Here is a 14,697-nt window from a genome sequence, read left to right as displayed (position 1 = left end):
TTGAATTTTTCAAATGGTCGACTATATATATATATTGGAAGGATTCGAATTCGAAATCTCATAATTATACTTCCTCTACTGAACTATCTAACCCATGCCTCCCCAAAACGGTCGAGTATATTTACCACACCTTTGGTACACCAGAATGGAAATATCTTTTCATTCAGAATACCTTTCTACTTGAAATAAACTGAAGAAAATCTCTATCGTTCTGTGCACAATTCAGAATAGGATAGTCTACTTCTAATATTTGGCATAATCAAATTTCAATAGCAAATCACGTGGTTTGTGAAGTAGAAATGTTTCTATTTCCTTAAAGAAACAAAACTGGAGTATTGTTCTATTTTTATTAAAAATACAAATGTAAATACACAAAGGTTAACAAACAGCCCCTTAATTTCAACTGAAAACAATAATATTTAGTGAAATAAGCCTTCACTTGCCAGTTTCGGTTTTCATTTATTTTCGTTTCATATTTTTATGCTTTTATTTCTTTTGATATTTTTTTTGTTTCTTAATGTGTAGATATTGCAATACTCGGACACTAATTTAGTAGTCAAACTTGGCTCTGAAGAATTTTTTCTATGCATTCTCTCCCCTTTGCTTGGAACTAACATAAAAAGTGCACATATTCAACCTTTACTCTTCACACGGACAACAAATTCCTAATTGCAATTCTTGATTTTCTGAAAGTATTTACAAATATTCCCTTGCCAACAGCTTTCTATAAACTGGTGTCCTTATTGATCTATCAAATTGAGGAGTAAAGAGAATAAGAAAAATCAAGGTAGATAACTCTCTTTAGGTTAGTAGAAGTAAAATTCCAAGAACCAATTAATCAACTTTGGATTGAAAATAGGATCTTCTTGTTGATTTCTTTTATATACATCACAAAAATTGGTTTAACTTTATAAGATACATTCAATCAAATTGAGTACAACTTCAAAGCATTTAAAGAGTGGAATGTGCAAGATTTATCTACAACTAAGCACTATAATTCACATTGCTCCATCTCATGTCATTTGGCTCTCATTTATAACCTGAATAAACTCATTCATGATTGCTTGTAATCCACTGAGGACATCTTTAATATTCATCCTGTCCCTCTGAATTTCTGCAGAGCATGAAACACCAATCCGAAACATCGATAGGTAGCATTCCTTCTGACTGATGCTGCCGTCTTTGCTTGTTTTGGTGATTATACCTGCTATGGATTCTGCTTCCATTGAGATCTTTGGATCAACAATTTCCATTACCTGATGGGAAAGAGCCGTCTTAACTTAACTATGGAGACTAAAATCTTCTGTGAACATGCTGTCAGTAGGCATTTTCCCTGTAAACAATTCAAGCAATAGAATACCATAGCTGTATACATCTCTTGGGTTGATACCTCTCCACCCATGCCATATTCTGCAATTTCAAGTTCCAGGAGGACGGAGAAGAATTATTGGCTGAAATGCTGAAGGGATTGAAAGGTCGAATAATTGTGTACATCTCGGACATTCTAATTGAAAGATTGTTTAAACTTAAGAAGGCATGTAATTGTACCTGGTGCAACCATGGTTCAAAGTCACGGTCGCGGTCGCGGTCGCGGCCCAGAACGTTCCACATCGGTCTCGGCATATCGGCCGCGGTCTCGGTGAGACGTAAATTTTAACGTATTTAATATTCTAAAAATTGTTAATAATATAAAAAAGTATGCTAAATAAAAATAATTAAAAAATAGCAAAAGAAACGGCCAAGTCAATCCGTCGCGGTGTGACTCGACTGATTTCTCGTCTTGACTCAGGATAACTCGGAGTGACTCGGTGTGATTCGGCCGAGTCAATCCGTCAAGGTGACGACTCGGCCGATTTCTCGGCGAGTCAAGTATTTCGGTATCATTTCGTCACGGTATCGTATCGGTAGGGGCCGAGACGGTGACGACTCGGCTAAGTCGTCTCTGTTAGGACCGGGCCAGGAATAGACAAACTCAAATTAGCACAAAGTAGGCGGTATAACCGACCATATAATATATAGGCGGTAGATACCAGCCATATAATAATTAGGCGGTAAAACCGACCATATAAAGACGGATAACAAAGCAAATAAATGACACAGAAGATTTACGTGGTTCGGTCAAATTGACCTACGTCCACGGGCGAGGGATGAGCAATATTTCTACTATGAAGAAGAAATACAAAAGACCGTAGGAAAGTGGTTCCTAGGCCAATAGGCACTTACAAAAGAGTTTAGAAAATATTCCTAAACTCAAAACAAGAGAGCCTAAAATATTTGACTGAATGGGCTAAATGACTCAAGAAGCTAATAGCCCATATTACTCTCTTGAGTGGTGCACCTTAAACCTTCATACGCTTCCCTATTTATAGGAAAACAACGGAAGGCTTTCCTTGGCTGTCATCGATGTGGGATGGAAATGTTTGCCACACAAGTCAAGCCGCAATGCTTGACAATTCAACAGTCTCGGTCTCGGCCGAGACTTCGAACCATGGGTGCAACATATCCAACTGTTCCTCTAATTGCTACTGAGCTGCTTTGATGTTGATGGGATTTACCTTCGATGGAGGAAACAAATTTTGCTAGGCCAAAATCACTAACCAAGGCACGAAAATCATCACCTAGAAGTATGTTGCTCGGCTTTATATCACAGTGGATAATCGGTGTCCCACAATGGTTATGAAGGTAATCCAAGGCGGACGCAATGTCGATTGCAATATTCAGTCTTTGTATCAACTGGAGCTTCATTAGGCTTTGTTCCTCTTCCTCAGCTGAACTTGGATGTAACCAATTCTCTAAACTTCCATTAGGCACATATTCGAAAATCAAAGCCTTGAAATCGTTGTGCTTGAAGTCTAAACTTGAACAAGAGGTTATGATCTTGACAAGGTTTCGATGGCGGATGTTTCTCAATGCTGCACATTCAGCCAAGAAGCTCTTATGGGCACCATGTTGGTGGAGCTTAAGAACCTTAACAGCAACCATTTGCTCACCAGGTTTGAGGACCCCTTTGTAAACAGAGCCATATTTACCTTCACCAATCAAATTTTCTGAAGAAAAACCACAGGTGGAATCATATAATTCTGCATATGAGAGCTTCTGATTCTGTTTTTCTGCTGCAGAGGTAACAGGTAATTGTTGTTTTGAGCTTCTTAGTCTATGAATTACATAGCCAGATAAGAGTAGTAAAACTATAGCTAGAGGAATAGTAATGGCAATAGCTATTACTATAGGAGTAGACAGCTTTGCTTTCTTTTTGGTAGGTTTAGGACAAGATGATAAGTTCAATCCTTTGATTCCTCCGCATAGCTTTCCATTCCCCAGTGCTGAAAAGGCACTATAGTTTGCAAAGATCCCATCCATTGGCACTTCACCCTCTAGCATATTATAGGAAAGATTTAGAGTGCTGATGAAGTTTAATTTTGCCAAAGAAGCTGGAATTTGCCCCGACAAGTTTCCCCACAGAATCAGGAATAATACCTGAGAGAGAATTGTTACGTACATCGAGATAGCCCAAGCTTGCAAGGTTTCCAATCCCAGAAGGTAAGCTACCGGATATAATGTTATCATTCAGCCACAAAGATGTGAGTTTGGTTGAAAGATTGGCAATGGCAGTTGGTAGTATGCCTCCAATTTGAATTCTTGACAAACTCAATATTTGTAGATTTGTGCAATTTGTTAAGGAGGAAATAAAGCTAATATCATTTGCTTTATCAGTTCCAAGGGGATTATGGCCAAAATGCAAAACCTGAAGTTCTCTCAGGCTACCTAGATTTTGTGGAATTGGTCCTGTGAGTGAATTGTCTCCTATGCTAATTTTTATGGGCCCTGAAGCATTTGCTAATGTAGTTGGAATTGATCCAAAGAATTGGTTCAAATCAGCCAAAAATAAAGTAAGGTTTGGAAGAGTCAATCCCACAGTAGCAGGAAACTGTCCACTTAATAGATTGTTAGTAATAGAAAAGATCTGGAGAGTCGAAATGTTGTAGAGCTGAGGAGGAACTGCACCTAAAAGTTTATTTGAGGACAGCTCAAGGACATGCAGATTTGAAAGCCGACCAATCTCGGCTGGAATATTTCCACCTAGATTGTTTCTTGATATGCTAAGTATCTGAAGAGAGGAAATATTACCCATAGATGGTGGAATGCTACCTGAGAAATTATTCCTGGAAAGGCTCAGAGCATAAAGCTTAGATAAAGTGCTCAGGTCATCTCGAATTCCCCCGATGAGCCTGTTACCCCTTAAATCAAGAATACTTAGCTCTGAACAACCCGTGATATTTAATGGAAGTTCTCCCTCAAACGAATTATTGGCAAAACGAAGATACTGAAGCCGAAAAAGTCTGCTTACTTCTTCAGGAATCATACCATGAAAATTGTTATCCTGAATATTGAGTTCTCTGAGAAAAGTAAGGTTTCCTATGGAGGAAGAAAGAGAACCAACCAAGTGAAATGATGACATATTCAAGACAGTGACTCTTTGATGAAGCCGGCCACATGTGACTCCACGCCAATCACAAAAATGAATGGAATCATTCCAGGAGCTTAGAGCGTGGAATGGATCTCCTTTTATTAGACCCTTGATGTCAAGCAGATATGCATAATTAACTACTCAGAATATATGATAGTTAACGCATATATGCAACAAAAGCATATGCATCATCTCCCGTGGTTGATGTTTCATAAGAAGTTGACTAGTATCCTCTCTTCCTGTTCATGGCGTAAGCAGGAAAATGACCTTTCCCTTGGTATTATGCATCGCAGTGAGTGAGCGACAGGGGATTGCTTGTAGTCCACTGAGGACATCTGAATTTCTGCAGAGCATGAAATACCAATCGGAAACATCGATAGGTAGCATTCCTCCTAACTGATGCTGCTGCCTTTGCTTGTTTTGGTGATTATGCCTGGTATGGATTCTGCTTCCATTGAGATCTTTGGATCAACAATTTCCATTACCTGATGGGAAAGAGCCGTCTTAACATAACTATGGAGACTAAAATCTTCTGTGAACATGCTGTCAGTAGGCATTTTCCCTGTAAACAATTCAAGCAATAGAATTCCATATTCTGCAATTTCAAGTTCCAGAGGACGGACAAGAATTATTAGCTGAAATGCCGAAGGGATTCAAATGTCGAATAATTGTGTACATCTTGGACATTCTAATTGGAAAATTGAACTTGCAATTGTTGTAACACAGGAAATCAGATAATGCTTAGATACTACTGTTCTCCATATCGGTTTAACAACAATCCAGGGTCATTCTCCTTTGAAAATTTTTTTTGGGTCCTTGTTAGGTATGAAGTCGTCATTCTTTAGTATTTATTTGCCTACTGCTTTTGTTCGGTAGGAAGTCGTTGTTCTTTGTGTGTGTATATACCTTTTCCCTATCTCATGTGACGGAGATACAATGGCGGCAATTGCCCTCACTGACTCCATCAAAATATATGACTTACATATACAAATTCATATCTTTGTCCCCATAATTACGTAATATTGCCCCCACTATCCTTCAATAAGATATTTAGTTGTATTTCTTAAAGGTATTGAATTAACATTATTCTTTATTTATCACTTTATCCATATTAAGTAGATTCATTAAAAATCATAGACACCCATTTCACTTCTCGTAGTTAAATAAAAACCCATCAACAAAGACTCAACTTTACATTTATTCTTCTTTCCTTCTTTTCCAATTTGCTCTCTACACACAAATCCATTAGAAAAGTTGCCATCATTTTTTATTTCTCCACACAATGAAATTCACAAAAATTGCTAGTTCTCTAATTATTTCACCTTTACAAATAGAAAAAATTTATTACAAAATTGATTAAAAAAATGGGTGTATATATATATATATATATGGTGTGTAATAGAGATGTGCACTTGCGTGTAATTTTGTGCTTTTTATGTTTAATTTTTATGTGATTGAAACTAATGACAATTGTCTAATAGCTTTGGAATGGGGATTATCTTTTTCAATTTCCTTAGCTGATTAATTCTATTTGTATCTCTTGTATATAATATAGGTTTTTCTCATGTACTTGAGAGCTTTTTCTCATGTAAAAAATGTTATTGCTCAAATTAATATAAAATTTTACATTTTTGCGTAAACAACTGTCTCCAAATCTAACTTTTTATAGAACATAGAGATTTTGAATTCTAATTTCCCTGCCCCTTTCTACATTTTAAAGTCCCAGTCTGTTGATTTTCTTAGCATATTCTGATGGCTGGCAACTGCCGGAGCAACTGCCGAAGCGATTATTTGTTCTGCCAGCGAGATTTTTCTCAAAATGCCCAAGTTGCCCTTCATTAATCAATCCCTTTGCCTTCTAACGTTTCGTCTTAACTTTTCGTTCTGCCAGAGTAACTTGCATGACTGTGTTCTGCTGACCATAGTCAGACAATGGATCGGTCACACTGAAATTCAGAATGTTAAATTTTAATGAACAAGAATATCTTTAGAACTTTTTAGATGTAAAGTTTGAAACAAAAGCTACAAAAAGATATTTCAGTGATTAATCCGTTCCGAATTTTGCAGCTCCAAACTGTAATCCACTGGTAGATTATCCCAAAGCAATCTTCATGTTACAAGCAATACAAAAGACAACACCAACCCAATTGAAAACCTTGATAAATCAAACCCGAACTGAAAGTTTCTTTCTTTTTTTTTTTTTTTAATTAGACCGAGTTATAAATTTTGTAGATAAATTTTTGCTCTGCTATGTATTCTGTGATCACCAGCACTATCAAATAAACCACAAACAAAGTAACTGTTGACAAAAAATAAATCAAGCATATTTAGAAATTTAGTAATTTTAGAAATATATTTTTATTTAGTAACTAGATTAGAATTAATGCCAAAATTGGTTTAGGAAATTGAGTTAAGTTGTGTTTTAATTAAAATAAGTTTATTGTAGTAAAGTCTAATAAGGATTTGTTAGCTTCTTTCCTATATATATGGCCTTATGGCTGAAGGTTCAATTGAGCAATCCCATGTAATAGTTGAGACAGTAGTATATGTTAAGCATTGCTCCAAAACATTCGTGCCTTGTTCGGTTCTTGCATATGTATTAGTAAGTTGTTTATCATCTATCTGCGTTTGCAACTTCCTTCTTGTTTATTAGTTTGTGAAGCTTTTAATACCTTCCCTACGTGATTTTTTTTTTTGTGTGAACAAGTAGTATCAAGGCTCTAGGATCAAAAGTTTGATTCTAGGGTGTTTGTGATACCTAGAGGGTATGCAGAGTTTGTGATAGAAAAACTTATACCACAAAAGGACAGTACTTGTGTATATTGAAGAATTGGATCACAAGTGTTGGTCTTTGGGTACTCTTTCATTGATTGACAATTAGGGAAAAATTGACCCCAATTGCACAGAAGTTCAAAAAGACGAACTCTATTAAGATTGTTAGTGTTGACAAAGATAAGAAAATCCTGTTGAATAATTGTGTTTTTATAGTGATCGGGGAAAAAAATTATGCCAAATTATTGATTGTGATTGTTACTGCAAGTGGGCCACGAAATTCAAGTAGGGAAAAAAGTTTGTTTGTGAAGGTACGTAATTTATTTTCAAGTTGCCATGGATAGTAAAAACAATTAAAATTTTACACACGCTAAGTATGTATGATGAAAGATTAGAATGGAGCCAGTAGTGGAGAAATATGTCAAAATTCTTAAAATAAATCCTTTCTATGGTTTGTTGAATGAAAATAAGAAAAAGAAGGCAAAGTTATTTTTCAAAATTATGCTAAAATCCATGATTGAAGAATATTATATGAGTCTTTGTCGACTCTCAATCACTTTAATGGTTATGGTTAGATCTCTGTGGAACTTGATTATGAGTCCGATCGTAAGTCAAAACTTAGTTTGACATAGGAAGTTGATTTGAAAGAAGATATATTTACTGATATGTGAGAGATTTTTGAAATTTTTGATATAGTTGAAAATGATGAGTTGCATACATTATTTTAGGTAACTGATGAAGAAGAATTTGTCAGTGAAAGTTTAGATTTGAATGAAAACGTGCATGAAAATATCTATGGAGTGGATGACTCTGTTGAAAAATTTTGTGGCAAAAATTATTTGCATAGAGAAAGGCATGAACTATTGTTTGGAAATTGTATGGAAGGTTATCATGGATATGGAGGCTCTAATGATGAATGGGCCAATTTGAATGAATTTTTCGGTTAAGCAAGCTTAGCTACCGAATTGTGTGCAAAGTACAGGCATGTCCTACTTTGGCTCGTTAAAAATAAATTGAAATTGCATGTGAGTATTGAAGAGGTGAATTCTGACCGGCTAGAGTGAACCGAGAGCTGGACGTGCTACAGCTGAAAAGGTCATAGTGGTCTTGGTCACCTGCTTGGGTTACGAGAGGGGCTGAATCCCCCGGTATAACTCCGAAACTTAAGTCAGTTCGGGATCAGAAGAATAGTTTAGTAATAGAGAGAGTCAGTATGGATTGCTTTACCAGAAATTGGTCATCCCCCATCTCAGTAGAAGTGTTGAGTATTTATAGAGGATAAACAGGAAAAGAGAAACTGCTGGCACGAGTCCCTAGAGATCTGCCATGGGCAGTGCATCAAGTTGATGTGATGGGCTTCAGCGAAAAGGCGCGCCGAAACAGTTGTCAGAGTCAGGCGACGCATGTGTCAGAGCAGCTTTGTCAGGTGTCAGAGGTGTCAGAGGTCACATCCCACCTCTTCGGTGGTCAGACATTTATTCGTCACTTCATCTCGATGACAGAAGATCCTAGCCGAGGTGGTAACCGGGTCGAGGTCACTTCCTGAAACCACGACCCGAGGGGGATTGCCGAGGCGGTGGTTCCAGAAGTACCACCCCGGACTATCCGAGGTGGAACGACCATCCTCACTGAGCCCCCAAGCCTCGGGAAGGGCGAGATCATTGCCTCCCAAGATAGTTACTTCCCGAGGCTGACAAGTGTGCAGGACACGGAGTACAGCCAGGACACGTCATTACTGCGCGGATGGGACGGCTGGAAGTGAAATGAAAGGACGGCTGTCAACTTTAATGACGGACCTATGGATGGACGTGAAATCAACGGTCAGATGAACAGTGTCCTCATTAATGAGGAGAGAGGTCGTATCCTCGAGAATCCCAAAGATATGGCCTTTTCATTTTTCCCCTGTTAGCCTATAAATAGGAGTCCCTTTTTACCGTTTCACTATTTACCAGAAATCCAAAATCACCTCAGAGCTTCGCTTCTGTGTCTTTTCACTTCGGCAATTTCTTAAACCATATCTTCTGAGTAAGTCCACTTCTCCCTCTTTAGTAATGGCTAGGACAGCTCGTACCCACAAAGAGATAGTAAGGCCCGACTTCACCGAGGCAGAGAGGCCCGACCCATCCGAGGAGAGGACTACCTCCGAATCGAGAGAAGAGGGTGCCGGAGCGTCCCACCAGACCGGGTCACTCCAAGAGCAGGAAGAAGAGATGGAGGTTGAAGCTGAGGTCCTTTATAACGACGACCTCGGCGACGAGGTTCCCAGGGATGAAGGTGTGCAAGAGCCGGCCACCCCTCCGAATCTATCAGTACTCAACTACGGCCAAATGCCTACATTTGGCAGCATCATGAATCGAGCTCTGGTAGCCGAGGTGGTTCGCCGATATCCCTGGAGGAGGAATTACAGCATCTATCCGCCTCGGCCAGATCAGTCAGCCGCACTACCACCAAGGGGCAGAGTAGCTATTTATGTGGATCAACTGGAAGATGGGCTCAGAATGCCCACCACAAGGTTTCTTCGAGACTGCTTGAGGTATTGGGGGTGAGAATCACTCAACTCACCCCCAACGCCATTCGCGTTCTCGTCGGCTTCCAACTGCTATGCCGACATCAAGAAATAAACCCCACTGTCAACCTCTTCCGCCGGTGTTACTCGATCAAAAACAGCGAAAGTGAAAAGGGTTGGTTTTACTTCGGGAATAAGATCCCGAAGTTGGTGGTAGATGCCCCTACTTCGATAAAGGAATGGAAGGGAAACTTCATCTTCGTTCCGGCTGAGGATTTCCCTAGAGGGTTCTGGTGGAGGCCTCCCACCCCGGTCAAGGAGACCTCTCCGGGTAAATTGAAGGAGAGCAATTTCAAGAAACTGGCGGGGTCGGGCCTCAAGATCAACTGCTGGGATTTTCCCGAGGCAGTTCTCGTTGACGGCGGGCTCAGCCGAGCTCTGATCAGCTCGGATCACCCCGTCTTCTTCTCCTCTAGGCTACAGAAACCTTGTACTTTTCCATTCCCTTCTTTTGTTTATTTTCCTTGATTCTAACTAACTCTCCTTTCGTACTTCGCAGTGACGAGAGTTTCTGACTTGATAATCTCCGGGACGGCAGCTGAGGTGGCCAAAAGATCAAAAAACGCAAGGACACTGCCGAGCCCTCCACCAGGCTGGCCAAGAAGACTGCCACAACAACGGCGAGCCGCGTACCTCCGGTGGTGATTGTGGGGGAAGGCTCACGCACCTCGGCCACTCCAGGGAGATCCCAAGCCTCAGCCATTCCGATGGGGGTCCCCGTTCGAGGAGTGACCATAGCCTCTCCACCTCGGGGTCAGGGTGTAACGCCTTTTCCAACTCACCCCGTCACAGGGTCTTCGTTGTTCAATCTCCACCACGTGCCTTCTCAAGAGGCACTCCGGAGCACAATGGTGCTCGGAGTGGAACATCAATGTCAACGACCGCTGCAAAAACCCTCTGGTCGCACAGGAGCTCCTCGTCCATTCAGTGCTGCCGCGAGACAACACTTATGCCAGGAAGCTCACCCCTGACGAGCTGATGCAGAGTGCCTCAGTTTCCTGGGCATCCACCACGGCCTTCTTCGCTGAGATGATTCAGCGTTATGGGAACATAATGGAGACGTACGAACCGCCCTCCGAGGTTCAGAAGAAAATTGCCGAGATGGAAGAGAGGCTGAAAGCCACCGAACTGGAGCGAGATAAAGCCGAGACGGCCAGAAACCGGGCCGAGGTGACAAAGAACTCTTTGATAACCGCCCTCGGTGAAGAAAAAGAGAGAAGAGCCCAGGAGGAGCAGTCATCCAAAAGAGCTATAGAGATGGCCGGGGTGTCAGCCTTGGAAGCCTTCCGCAAGTCGGAGTCTTTCAACCGCGACCTCAGCGAACTGACGCTGCCGAACTTCATGTTTGGCTACACCACGGCAGTCAATGACGCGGCGCCCTTCCTCTCTCCTGAACAGCTGGAGTCTCTCCAAGAGACGCCGAGCTATAATGAGGATGCCAAAGAGCTGTGCGACCGCATGGCCGAAAGCATCATAGCCGGAAGAGACCTAACCGAGGTCCGCGCCGAGTTCAACAAGTGGCTTCAAGAGTTCGACTTGGAAGGCGATGGCCTCGAAGGGGACCAAACCGGCGAAGAGGCTGAAGGCCAGCAGGACGCCGGGTGGGGGGAGAAACAACGGGTGAACCAGGCTCTGGGGCAGGGAATGCTTAGAGACATTCCATTTTGTACCCAAGGGCCGAGGTCGTGGATGCCCAGGAGCTTTCTAGACCTCGGTCTTCTGTCTTCTTTTTGTACTTAAATATAACTTTGTACTTTTGCCTTTTTAATTTAGATCGGCTTTCTTTTTGTTTTTCTTTTTTACCGCTGTTTTGTCCCCTTATTTTTCACTTAGAATAGAATAAAATAACACTAAGGGAGAAATAACAAATGAGTTTAACTAACAGAGTACATACCCTTCAGGGGTGATACAATCTGAGGTTCTCAGCGTGCCAAGTTCGAGGCACCCGAGAACCATCCCGGTAAGCTAATTTACAATATCCGTTTTGGCTGGACTCGACTACACGGTAGGCTCCCTCCCACTTGGGGCTAAGTTTCCCCTGAGTTTCAACTCGGCTGACCGAATTCTTCCGGAGCACAGGTCTCTCGAACTGAACCGTAGGTGTTTAACCCGGGCATTATAGTAGCCAGTTAGAATATTTTTATAAAGAGCAACTTTGGCCGCCGCCATGTCACGCTTCTCTTCGGCGAGGTCGATGTCAACTCGTCGTTCTTCTTCATTGAGTTCGGCGGCATACACTGCTATTCGTGGGCTCGAAGTAATGAATTCGGCGGGGACAACAGTTTTGGACCCATACGTTAAGGAGAACGGGGTCTCCTGGGTGGATGACCTCGGGGTGGTCCGGTAAGACCACAACACGTTAGAAAGTTCCTCCATCCAGGATGATCCGGCTCGATGTAGCCTGATTTTGAAACCATGAAGGAGAGTACGGTTGAAGTTTTCAGCCTGACCATTGGCCTGAGGGTGTCCAACCGAGGTGAAATGCTGTTTGATTCCAAAGTTTTCGCACCACGCCTTGAAAGGATTATCAGCGAACTGCCTGTCGTTATCCGAGATGACCACCCGGGGTAGGCAGAAGCGACAGACCACGCTCTTCCAGAAAAATTTTTGAACGGCTGACCCAGTGATGGTCCTCAGAGGCTCGACCTCGACCCATTTGGTGAAATAATTCACCGCTACCACCACGTAAGCGTAATTGCCCGGGTCTCTGGGGAATGGGCCGATTATATCAGTTCCCCATTGTTCGAATGGCTATGGCGAGGTGATGAGGATCATGAGGTTGGTCGGCTGGTGGTACTCAAGAGCGTGATGCTGGCTAGCAGGACAGCTAAGGACCATGATCTGGGCATCTACCCTCATGGTAGGCCAGAAATACCCTAGCAACAGAGTTTTTTTTACGAGCATCCTGTAGCCGACGTGAGCACCACAGAGTCCCTCATGTATATCTTGGAGGATCCTTTGACCTTCTTCTGGTGTAATACACCGCAGACATGTGCCGAGGTATGACCTCTTATATAGGAGATTTTGTCGGAGAGCGTATCGAGCGGCTTTACGTTGAAGTTTCCTCGATTCAGCTCGGTCATCAGGGAGCTCCCCCTGACTGAGAAATCGAATCAGAGGGCCCATCCAGGTGTTTTCGGGATAGACGGGGTACACGACTTCTCCTAGGTACCCCGGCTCGGCTAAAACTTCCACAAGAACGGTCTTATTCAAGTCAGAAAACGAGGTAGAAACAAGCCGAGAAAAGGCGTCGGCCCGCTTGTTCTGCGACCGTGGTATCTTTTGAATTTCAAAAGACTCGAAGTGTGCGATCAACTGGTGGACCTTGGAGAGGTAGCGATGCATGACCTCTTCTCTGGCCTCATATTCACCCAGTATCTGGCACACGACGAGTTGGGAGTCGCTGTAAACCAAGATGTGCCCAGCGTCGAGTTTGCGGGCTAACTGGAGCTCGGCAATGACTGTCTCGTATTCGGCTTCGTTGTTAGAAGCAGCGAAGTCAAATCTTAAGGCATATGAACATACGTCTCCCTGGGGGTTTTCGAGAAGCAAGCCCGCTCCACTACCCTCACTGTTAGACGAGCCATCCACATGCAGAATCTACTGCTGAGGCTCAGCGGGGGCCAGAGTAGACTTATTTACCTCGTCGAAAGTGAGTTCAGCCAAAAAATCCGCCAGGGCTTGAGCTTTGATAGCCGTTCGAGGTTCATAAGACAGGTCATATTCCCCCAACTCGATGGCCCATTTGGTAAGGCGTCCAGAAGCCTCTGGGCGTGATAAGACTTGTCTGAGGGGTTGGTCAGTTCGAAGGCAGATTTGATGAGCTAAGAAGTAGGGCTTAAGCCTGCGGGCTGCATGGATTAAGGCCAGCACGAGCTTTTCCGCTTGCGTATACCTGTTCTCCGGACCTCGGAGGACTCGACTGACGTAATAAATTGGAGTTTGTACACCTTATTTCCTTACTAGTACGGTGCTCACAGTTTCAACCGCGGCAGACAAATACAAAATCAACTTGTCCCTCGGTAGAGGCGAGGTGAGCGTTGGGAGGTGGTGAAGGTACTCCTTTAGTTGCTCAAAGGCTTGTTGACATTCTTTAGTCCAGGAGAAACTGTCGGCCTTCTTGAGAACCTTGAAAAAAGGCAATGCTTTGGAGGCTGACTGCGACAGGAACCGGTTCAGGACCGCTAACCGCCCTGTGAGCCTCTACACCTCACGGAAGGATCGAGGTGGAGACATTTCCTGGATCGCTCTCACTTTATCTGGATTAGCCTCAATGCCTCGCCTTGAGACGAGGTAACCCAAAAATTTTTCCGAGGTGACCCCAAAAACACATTTCTTGGGGTTTAACATCATTCGAGTCTTCCGGAGGATCTCAAGGACCTCTTTCAGGTCAGACATGAAAGTGGAGGTCGTTTGGCTCTTGAGAAGGATGTCATCCACGTAAGTTTCAACATTTCGGCCGATTTGGGATTTGAAAGCTTGGTTAACCAGGCGTTGATATGTGGTCTCGGCATTCTTCAGTCCGAAAGGCATGGTGGTGTAGCAATAAACGCCTTGATCGGTATAGAAGGCCGTCTTCTCGTGATCTTCTTGACTCATCCCGATTTGGTGATACTCCTTAAAGGCATCAAAAAAGTAGAGGATTTCATAACCCATTGCCGAGTCCACCAAGGTGTCAATTTTAGGCAATGGGTAGCAGTCCTTAGGGCAGGCCTTATTGAGATCGGTGAAATCAACGCACATTCTCCAAACCCCCCCTCCTTCTTGACCATGATCGGGTTGGACAACCAGATCGGATATTGGACCTCCCGGATTATCTTTGCGGGCAGGAGCTTGTCCACTTCTTCACCTATAGCTTGGCTGCGTTCAGGGCCGAGGTGCCTCCTCTTCT

General features: G+C 42.8%; 2 protein-coding genes across 2 annotated transcripts; both read right to left on the bottom strand.

Moving 5' to 3' along the window:
• Positions 1–2,454: 2,454 nt before the first annotated feature.
• LOC113780143 (putative receptor-like protein kinase At3g47110) lies at positions 2,455–5,025 on the bottom strand. The gene is made up of 3 exons (XM_027325956.1): positions 4,902–5,025; positions 3,478–4,605; positions 2,455–3,374 (listed from the first exon to the last, which is right to left on the bottom strand). The coding sequence occupies exons 1-3, from the start codon at positions 5,023–5,025 to the stop codon at positions 2,455–2,457; spliced, it is 2,172 nt and encodes a 723-aa protein (XP_027181757.1).
• A 6,779-nt stretch (positions 5,026–11,804) lies between these two features.
• Positions 11,805–14,462, bottom strand: LOC113780142. Its single transcript, XM_027325955.1, has 3 exons — positions 14,014–14,462; positions 12,604–13,377; positions 11,805–12,513 (listed from the first exon to the last, which is right to left on the bottom strand). Exons 1-3 carry the CDS (start codon positions 14,460–14,462, stop codon positions 11,805–11,807), a joined length of 1,932 nt encoding a protein of 643 aa, XP_027181756.1.
• Positions 14,463–14,697: the final 235 nt, after the last annotated feature.

This window comes from Coffea eugenioides, chromosome 8 (assembly GCF_003713205.1).
Source record: "Coffea eugenioides isolate CCC68of chromosome 8, Ceug_1.0, whole genome shotgun sequence".
NCBI classification, from domain to species: Eukaryota; Viridiplantae; Streptophyta; class Magnoliopsida; order Gentianales; family Rubiaceae; genus Coffea; species Coffea eugenioides.
This window is presented reverse-complemented; position numbering and strand designations above follow the sequence as displayed.